General features: G+C 39.5%; 1 protein-coding gene across 1 annotated transcript; it reads right to left on the bottom strand.

Annotated features, from left to right (window-relative positions):
- Positions 1 to 7,708: 7,708 nt before the first annotated feature.
- On the bottom strand, positions 7,709 to 9,843 carry LOC110784674 (proline-rich extensin-like protein EPR1). The gene is made up of 2 exons (XM_021989128.2): positions 8,195 to 9,843; positions 7,709 to 7,957 (listed from the first exon to the last, which is right to left on the bottom strand). Exon 1 carries the CDS (start codon positions 9,797 to 9,799, stop codon positions 8,231 to 8,233), a length of 1,569 nt encoding a protein of 522 aa, XP_021844820.2. The 5' UTR covers positions 9,800 to 9,843; the 3' UTR covers positions 7,709 to 7,957; positions 8,195 to 8,230.
- Between the last annotated feature and the right edge of the window lie 347 nt (positions 9,844 to 10,190).

Below are 10,190 nucleotides of genomic sequence, written 5' to 3'. Positions count from 1 at the left end.
TTCTGCCTTAATGGCGGAGCAGTAAGCTGGAAAAGTTCCAAGCAAAGCACTGTTGCGGATTCTACAACTGAAGTCGAGTACATTGCTGCCTCAGAAGCAGCAAAGGAAGCTGTTTGGATTCGGAAGTTCATCGAAGAACTTGGGGTTGTCCCCTCCATTAAAGGACCAATGGCTTTGTATTGCGACGATAACTGGGCCATTTCCCAGGCAAAGGAGCCTAGGAGCCACCAGAAGTCCAAGCACGTACTGCGGCGATTTCATATACTTCGAGAAGTCGTTGAAAGGAAAGAAATCGAGATTTGCAAGGTTGGAACTGACGACAACGTCGCGGATCCATTGACTAAATTGTTGCCACAAGTGAAGCACAATGCACATGTAACAACCATGGGAATCAAGCATATTGGAGAATGGCTTTGATTTTCTAAGTTTTGTTTTAGAACATCTGTTAGATCTGTGTTTAAAAAAATTGGGTTAACCATTTCATATTTATGAAATTCCTTATTTAATATTCATTTAATTTAGTTTAGTATTAAATGAAAAGTCCAAGTGATTCAAAACATTCAAATGGGATGTCAAGATAGATTCTTCGACAAAGAAACACCCATAAGTGAAATTGAATATTGAAGTCACAAAGGATCCCTAATCCAGGTCATTGAAAGGTGGACGAACAATGTCTAATGAATATTAGATTGAAGTAGATTTGTAGTTCGGTTTCTTGAACTAGATTGACTGGATGTCAGAATAATTTTCATACATAGTTATTGGATCTTGTATCGTATTGACCATGAGAACATTTAAGAGATTAAAGTCATGTCATAAGCTGTTCTCATTAATGGTGATTAGAACCATTCCTCAGAACATGGGTAATTATGATTGCTCGTTTGAGAATTAGTTTTCTCTAATGCTAGCAAAACGTCGCACCGTAAAAGGAGGCTATAAAAGCAGTTATTGGGCAAACTATGAATCAAAGTGAGTGTTCAGAATGGATTGTCCTCCTATCTTTGATAGGATATGGTGTTGTTGTGTAACAAGGCCTCTCGGAGAGTTAGATACTGTGAAAATGCATGGTCGTGCTCAGAATGGTTAAGGCTTAACCTTCTGTAAAAGTTTAACAGTTGAACTCAGTAATCCGAGAAACACTTCTGGACCTAATAAGGATGGCTTGGATCTTACCTTATGTTCAGCAAGTAACACTAAGCGACAAAGGAATGTGAATGCACACTTGTCTGAATGACAAGTGGGAGATTGAAGGAAATGTGTCCTTCACCCAAGGTGCATTAAGTCTAATACCAAGGTTCAAATTAATTACGAACAATTAATTCAGTGAGATCAAGTGATCGGAACAGCTAGCTGGAGCAATACTTCCGATCAGTGAGTTCTAATCTATATTAGGCTCATAGCTTACTCTTGAATTAACCTATAAGGTCACACCAATGGCATGTAACAGATCACCGGATTAAATGAATCGAAAATTCATTTAATAGCTTTTCGGGAATTAGTTCGGAAAAACATAATATACGATACGACCTTGCATCGGAATCGTATATCGTATCGCGAATATTTGTAAGCTGGACCAAATGAATAATCATATCGTACGATGGTGATTCTTCGTGTACGATACGATAAATAATAGCCGTAAGGCGTTCGTCGCGAATACGTGCCGCAACGGAGATGCCGGCCCGTCGAGCCAAGCGCGCATGCGCGCAAGGCCCAACGAGCCAGTGAGCTCGCGCAGCAATCAAGCCAGCCCGCGGCACGAATGTGCGCGCACAAGGGGCAGCAAGCAGCGAGCACAGCGAGCAAAGGCCCGCGACCCATTGCTGCTGCTCGGCTGTTGTGGGCTTCGGCCTGCGGTGGGTTTGCGTGTGAGTGTGTGCATGCGTGGGGCCGGTCAAGGCCTTGTGTCTTGGCTGGTTACACAAATATAACCTTAGGGTTATATTCCACTCTCACTAATCAGTTTTTCCAACCCTAAATCTAATTCTCAAAATTACGTTGTTTCAGTTTTGCTCTCTACACAAAACTGTTCTTCCCGAAAAAGCAAACACTCTTGAATATTGTCTAAGCTACGATTATTAAGACGGATCTAAACGTGTCGGTGAACCAAATAGAGGAACGACAATTGGGTTCGTGTTCGTTGATACTAAACTCGGGAAAACACGCTTCGAATGTAAGTACGCTTAATCTGTGTTTTATACATGTTTCCTGGCTTTGGGGATCTTTCGCGCATGTTATATGTATTTAACTGTATTCCCCTACATAAACCTCCTGAAAAACAAATACTACTAACACCAAAAGATTTAGAAAACTCAAACCTGAATTTGAGATTTTCCGTGACGGACTTATTCACTTTCGTTTCTGACAAGAAAACAAGGTACGGGGTAATCGAGAAGCCCCAACCCCGAAAGGAGTTAAATGACCGAGGGTTGCCCATCCCTCGGAAGTTCCAACATAAAGTACTCATTGGGAGTGGTGGGGTTATTCAAGGCCAACCTCCACCAGGCTAGAAGATTTAGACAAAGCTTTAGAGATGACCCTTGGTCGCTTCCCACCCAGCTCGACCTCCTCCTCAATTTCCATTGCAGTAATATCCATACTTTTTTTCTTTGAACACGCTAAATTCGGTACCTCCCCTAGAGCTGGCTCAGACCTCATCACTCTGGTCTATTTCTTTCTCCTCTGACTCGATGATGGAGTTCCTTGTTCATCCTCCTTGCCAAGCACAGATGTGCCCCCGAAGACTGGAACTGTGACTGGAGCGTCAATCGTGACCAGATGCTCCTGTTCCCCTTCTAGCTCATCCACAAGAACCTCTTTAGGGATCTTCCCCAATATAACCAAAGGAGCAGCTCCAAAATGCTTTGCTATAACCTCAATACCCTTCTTCAATGCCTCTATAGGAAGACCTTTTTCTATCCGGTCCACATTGATCCGCAACCATCTCAAAGGCAGGAGCTTTGCTTATCAAGGCGGAGTCCAAAGGAGAGTTGAAAATAAGCTTCCTAGCTTAGGGGGCCTAGTCGAACAACCTAAGGGTCTCTGTACGGCAGCTTTCGCACCACCTTCTTCGATGACACGTTCTCCACCCATCTCCTAGTTCTCTCTCTTTCAAAAAAAGAGAGCTTTGATCTCTTCTTTGGGGAGGCCCTCAGGAAAGGGTCATACTTATACACAATAACGGCTGATCCATCTCCAACTGGAGCCGGAACTTGACAGTCACGATCTGTGTGGCCTAGCCTACCGCAAAAAGAAACAGAAATCGCCCAATCCTTACGTACATTATGTCACACCACTTTGTTGAGGAGGGTCCAGTCGATATAGTGCATCCTCTGCGCAAGGGTTTTTCGATGTCTAACACAATTTTGATCGTCATGATCTCATCCCACCCGAGAGGGTCTGGATCATCATAGTCAATAAAACCACCAAGACTCTCTCCAATATCATATGCAAAAGATCGAACAGTTTCGTTTCCCAAAAGGAACGTCCATAAGATGAATCCAGAAAGGGGATCGAGTAAAGGAAACCTCCCACGGTTGTTCATCGCTTTTCATCTCCTGAAGCAAAAAATATGATGATCAAAAGACCAAGGACGACCCTCCAATACTCTCCCCTTATCCTCCTCGCAGAAGAACTGAAGAACAAACATATTAGTGTCTACTGTTCTCACTTCCAACCTTCTCTTAGCCGCCAAATTGAAGTTAGGGTTCTCTTTAACGCCTCAAAATTGAAAGGCATTCCTGTGAGAATTTTTCCAATGAGCGAGAGCGATACCTGGGCTTTCATACTCTCGTCATTAACATCTTCAAAACTACCCCCAAGGACCTTCGATTCCTCTCCGTTAATTGTAATTTTTTTCCAGATGTCAAGCAGTTTATCTTCCTCGTTAGCCATGGTCACAAATCGAATAGAGATCGAACGGTGACTGCCGGAGAAAAACGAGCCAAACAGTATTTCGCAAAACCCTAATTTTGGGACTTCTCTCTCAATCCTAGGTTAGGGACTTACTTATCTTTCTATTTGTGTCCTTTTCTAAACTATCCTTACCTTCCATACTTCAAAGAGCCAATAATGGAAGTTTCACGAAAGCGTAGCAAGTCGATTATATTTGCCTAAATTTGTGAAAATATTGTCAAGTTTCGTTTGTTTGACACCAATAAATTAGGGTCTTACTATTTACCGCCCCATATTACTCATAACCACCCTATTCATTTACCCATATACCCTTATTTATTTACTCCCCTCATTCAACATTTACCCATATACCCGCCTCAAATCTAACCACCACCGCCGGCCACCACCTCCGGCCACCATCGCCGACCACTACCATCACATCGTAGGCAATAAAATGGTCGAGTCTTCACAAGAGTTTTTTTTTTGTCCGGAATTTTTTTTAGTAACTTATGCATTTTTAGCTTGTACCATGGTACAGGCTTATGAATTTTAAGCTTGTACCATGGTACAGACTTATGAGTTTTTAGCTTCGACCATGGTATTGACTTATGCAGTTTAAGCTTGTACCATGGAAGGAGCTAAAAATTCATAAGCATGTACCATGGTACAAGCTAAATATTCATAAGTCTATATTATTTAAGATTTTGATTTGTTGTTGCATTTGATTTAATGTAATCGGAAGAAGAAAAAAATAGAGACTTATGAATTTTTAGCTCCTTCCATGGCACGGGCTTATGAATTTTAAGCTCCTTCCATGGTACAAGCTTAAATTTCATAAGTCAATACCATGGTCGAAGCTAAAAACTCATAAGTCTGTACCATGGTACAAGCTTAAAATTCATAAGCATGTACCATGGTACAAGCTAAAAATGCATAAGTTTATAAAAAAAAATCGGACAAAAAAAAATTCTCTTGTGAAGACTCGGCCATTTTGTCGCCTACGACATGATGGTGGTGGCCGGCGATGGTGGCCGGTGGTGGTGTGGTGGTGTGAGAGAATTGGAAAGTAAGATTAAGTAAGGGACTAATGGAAAATAAGGGAAAATAATGGAGCGATTTTGAGTAATATGGGGCGGCTTTTAGCGCTCCACATAAATTAATGTAGTGGGCCATATAATTATGTAATTTAGTACGTTTTCTTTTTGGTTTTAGTAAAATAAATACAGTTTGAAGTTATTCTTGCTACCTAACCTTCGATTATTTGAAGTCATCACATTCATGCATTTAATTTACTGATTTTATTTACTACGTAGTACAATAAGTGCATTTTTGTTATATCACTATTTATGAATATAGGGAGTATGATGTACTTCCTCCGGGTTTTTTTTTTGGTGTTTTTAAATGTTTTTTACATTTTCTTTTATAATATTCTATTAAAGTTTGTGTTCAATGATTATTTTAACCAATTAAATTTATTGGGTCATTTAATCTCTCACTTTTCTATTGGGACATTAAATTTTTCTCATTTTCCCAATATGAGATTTTTGAGTGAAAACATTATAAATAAACGTAATTTTTCCTTGTTTAAATAAAAAGATAGAGGAATCTCAATGCATATTAATTAGACGTTAATAAAGGTGCAAAAGGTCAAACGTAAAGAACAAAAAGAAACGGAGAAAGTATTTCGTACTACGTCATTCTCAATTATTAGTCAGTACTCCCTCCATATTTTATTAAGTGATACGTTTTGACCGGCATGGAATTTTAGAAGTGTAACTGTGTAAGTTGATGTTATTAAAGTCAGATGAAAGTGGGGAAATGAGATACTCGTACGAAGTATTTTTTATTGTAAGAAAATGATAGTGGGTAAATTATTTATTATACTTCGTAGTAAAAAGCCGAAAAATGCATCCATGAAAGCATGATCTATTTATACTCTTCTTCTTTTAACATTAAAACCATCTTAAATTATGTTATTCGATTAAAATTCTCTTCTAGATCCGAAGTAATTGAAATTGGAACGAAATTTGAAGAAATTTTGTATTAAGAATAAGTTCGTAACAGAGACCTGCAAATTTAAAAATTACGAACAAAGAGACAGCCATTGTCAAACTTGTAATTCGCAATTTTTGTTTTTTAACTCATCAAACAAAGCAAAGTGATTATTTGCACTACGTACGTAATTTAACAATCAGTTCTGCAAATTTGTAAAAAAAATAACGAAACTTGTGATTGTATTTATCATTTTAGTGATCGAAGTCGGATCAGAATGGGCGAAAGCGCTTGGGTCGGACTTTGATTGTTTTGTTGTAGATTTTTTTTTTTGGAGAGATTAGGGTACAGATCGTAGATGAGGATATAAGTATTTTTAATTTTTAATTTTTTTATTTAAAACTTATTTTAATTTAATGATTAAATGGTATAAAACAAAATAAAAGTCAGTAAAATCAATGGACAAGAATGTTCCACTTTTATTCAAAGGCTAAGATTTAATAGTTTGTGGTGGCCACCACTTTATTGTGGCTATTGTAAAATGGTCCAAATTTAATATTATGAAAGTATATAATGAAATCAACTCAATGACATTTTACTTGATACCATTTGCTTTTAACAAATTAGTAAAAATATATGGTCAAAATTGGTATATGAATAGTGGCACAACTCAAAATGTTGCAATTTTTTTTGGAATGGGGGAAGTATAGGGGTGTTCATCGGTCCAAACCCGGACCGGACCGGACCGACCCGTACCGGACCAACTATCAAAATTTTGAGAATTCGAGACCCAAAGACCGGACCGATTATGCTTGGACCGGACCAGGATAGGACCGGAAAAATCTGTCCAAAATCCGGACCAGACTGGTTTGGACCGATTGTAAACCTATTTCCATATTTTTGTTATTTTTTCTAAAAATTATAGTAAAAAAGAAAAAATGTATATAAAAAAAACCAATTGTTTAAGGCCTTTTTTTAAAGATAAAATAAAATATATCACAATATATATAGTAATATTTACAACATATTAAAGAAGAGAATTAACATTTTAAGTAGTTTAATTTTATTAAGGAAAAATCGTTCCTGTCCAAAATCGGGTTTTGGACCGGACCGGACCGGAAAGAAGACCGGAAATTGATATTTCTCGACCCGGAGACCGGACTGATTGCCTTCGGTCCGGTCCGGTCCGGTCAGGGTCAGTCCAGTCCGATCCATTTTTTCGGTCCGGAACAATTTTTGCACACCCCTAGGGAAGTATAAGATAAAATAAGTCCAAGGAAAATAAGGGCTTATTAAGTACAATTTAATTACAACCAAAATGATTTTTGATATTAAGTTCAGATAATTAAGATAAAATTTAGGAAAAATAGTAAAAACCAGGTGAATAGAACACACCATTAACCATGGTATTAGTAGAAGAATTATGTTAATATAGTACGGAGGTAATTCAATAATGCCCAAATTTTAGAGGGACCTAAATATTCACTGCAAAAATTTCTGTTTGGGAGGGCATGACTCACTTAGGTCAGATCAAACGATATTTGCAATTATTCCCCTCTATGAGAATTTGAATGCATTAAGGTCGAAGACCATTTTCCCTTCTTATCAGTTGTGTGTAGAGCTAGACGATATTTGCATATAAAATTATTTGAGAGTTACTTTCGGAAGATATGTAACAATGTAACATATCTTTAAAGGGAAATCAAGTTCATGGATAACAGGATAAGGTAAATATTGTAGTTTACAAGTTCCCACTTCATATTTCTTAATTGTTTTGTTTCTAATTAAAAGAAAAGTTACAGTTCGAGTAGGCTGAAATCCGATATTAACTTATTAAAGAAGGAATACGTTATTTTATTAATAATATAAAATCTTGATAGTAAAAAGTACAAAATTATACAAGCCGGCCATCTAATCCATGCCCCCATGCAGATCATGCAGAGCACATGAATTGAAATAAAATTCAAAACGACAAACTTTTTTATATTATTTCATCGCAATAGCTCTTTCGACAAATACACGTCCACAACTTTGACTTTTATTCCTCTTTGTTGGTTGTCAACTAACTTTTCACCTGTAAAAAAGAAAGGTAAAAACAGTAAAAGAAAATTAGTATTTCTAATGTGTTGTCAATTTTGAGGTAATAGAATCACTGGCTTAATATCGTAATAACTAAATTAGTCATAACTTATGATATATTAATTTCTTATGTACTTTAAGACTTTTTCCCACGTTGTCACATAAGCACATTAAACTTTGAACTTGGTATGCTCATGCATGTAGAAACCAGTGAAGTTTTTATGAAACTGACCTCGATAAGATATTCTCACTTAAGAGAAACTTTTTTTTACTCGTGGTAAGGAGGAGGAGGAGGAGAAGCGTAGACATAAGGGGATGGAGTGGGATGGGAAACGGATGGTGGTGGGTATTTGTGAACGGGTGGAGATTTGTAGACGGGTGTGGGAGTTGGGTACTCGTGAACTGGTGGAGACTTGTGAACGGGAGTTGGTGGTGGGTACTCGTGAACTGGGGGGGACTTGTAAACTGGGGTGGGTGGTGGGTACTCGTGAACCGGTGGTGATTTGTAGACAGGAGTTGGTGGTGGGTATTTTTCAACCGGTGGTGACTTGTAAACTGGGCTGGGTGGTGGGTATTTTTGAACTGGTGGAGACTTGTACACTGGTGTGGGTGGAGGGTATTTGTGGACTGGTGGAGACTTGTAAATAGGGGTGGGTGGAGGGTACTTCTCAACAGGAGGAGACTTGTAAACTGGGGTGGGTGATGGGTACTTGTGAACTGGTGGAGATTTGTAGACTGGAGTAGGTGTTGGGTACTCGTGAACAGGTGGAGACTTGTACACTGGGGAGGGTGGTGTGTACTTGTGAACTGGTGGAGATTTGTAGACAGGTGTGGGTGGTGGGTATTTCTCAACTGGTGGAGACTTATAAACTGGTGTTGGGTACTTGTGCACTGGTGGAGACTTGTATACTGGTGGAGATTTGTAGACAGGTGTGGGTGGTGGGTATTTCTCAACTGGTGGAGACTTATAAACTGGTGTTGGGTACTTGTGCACTGGTGGAGACTTGTATACTGGTGGAGATTTGTAGACAGGTGTGGGTGGTGGGTATTTCTCAACCGGAGGAGACTTATAAACCGGTGTTGGTGATGGGTACTTGTGCACTGGTGGAGACTTGTATACTGGTGGAGATTTGTACACAGGCGTGGGTGGTGGGTATTTCTCAACCGGGGGAGACTTGTAAACCGGTGTTGGTGGTGGGTACTTGTGCACTGGTGGAGACTTGTATACTGGTGATGGAGATGGGTACTTATGGACTGGTGGAGACTTGTATACTGGTGTGGGTGATGGGTACTCATGGACTGGTGGAGACTTGTGAACTGGTGTGTGTGGTGGATACTCGTGGACTGGTGGAGACTTGTGAACCGGGGTGGGTGGTGGGTACTCGTGGACTGGTGGAGACTTGTGCACTGGGGTGGATGGTGGATACTCGTGGACGGGTGGAGACTTGTGCACCGGGGTGGGTGGTGGGTACTCATGGACTGGTGGGGACTTGTGCACCGGGGTGGGTGGTGGGTACTCTTGGACAGGTGGAGACTTGTACACCGGGGTGGGTGGTGGGTACTCGTGGACAGGTGGAGACTTGTGCACCGGGGTGAGTGGTGGGTATTCGTGGACAGGTGGAGACTTGTGCACCGGGGTGGATGGTGGGTATTCGTGAACAGGTGGAGACTTATACACTGGAGTTGAAGGTGGGGACTTGTATACAGGTGGAGATTTGTACATTGGTGGTGGTGGAGAGGAATATATGTAGTCGGCTGTGGTTAGTGAAGGCACACTTAGTGCAAATGCCACTATTAGAGTGGCTACCAGAGAAGCCATTCCTCCTAAATTTCCCATGATATTTATGATTGATTGTATTATTTTTTGTTATGCTTCTTGTTCAACATCTCAACCCCTTTATATAAGTTATTTTTTTACTATGTGCCCACCAACTATCTAAAGTAAATCGGAAAATAACAACTTCTTTTCTCTTTCTTTTTGATGGGGGAAAATAACAACTTTAGAATAGTATCTCTTTATCAGTAAATACAACGAGATTGATGTGTGAACACCTGACGAAAGAAAAGAATTAATTTAAATTAAATTAAAGGTTAAACAAGTTGTGATCAATGGTCAATGATTAATTCGTCGGTGAATTATTGTGTTTGATGCCTTGATTGAAGGATCGGAAGGCATATACTGATATACAGTACGAAGTACTACATAGTAACATTCTATCACTTAGAAT

This window comes from Spinacia oleracea, chromosome 4 (genome assembly GCF_020520425.1).
Source record: "Spinacia oleracea cultivar Varoflay chromosome 4, BTI_SOV_V1, whole genome shotgun sequence".
Taxonomy (NCBI): domain Eukaryota; kingdom Viridiplantae; phylum Streptophyta; class Magnoliopsida; order Caryophyllales; family Amaranthaceae; genus Spinacia; species Spinacia oleracea.
Note: the sequence above shows the minus strand (reverse complement) of the source record. Positions and strands in the feature narration are given on the sequence as shown.

Coding starts and splice junctions, on each gene's coding strand:
- LOC110784674 (XM_021989128.2), bottom strand. CDS start 9,799: ATGGGAAATTTAGGAGGAATGGCTTCTCTGGTAGCCACTCTAATAGTG.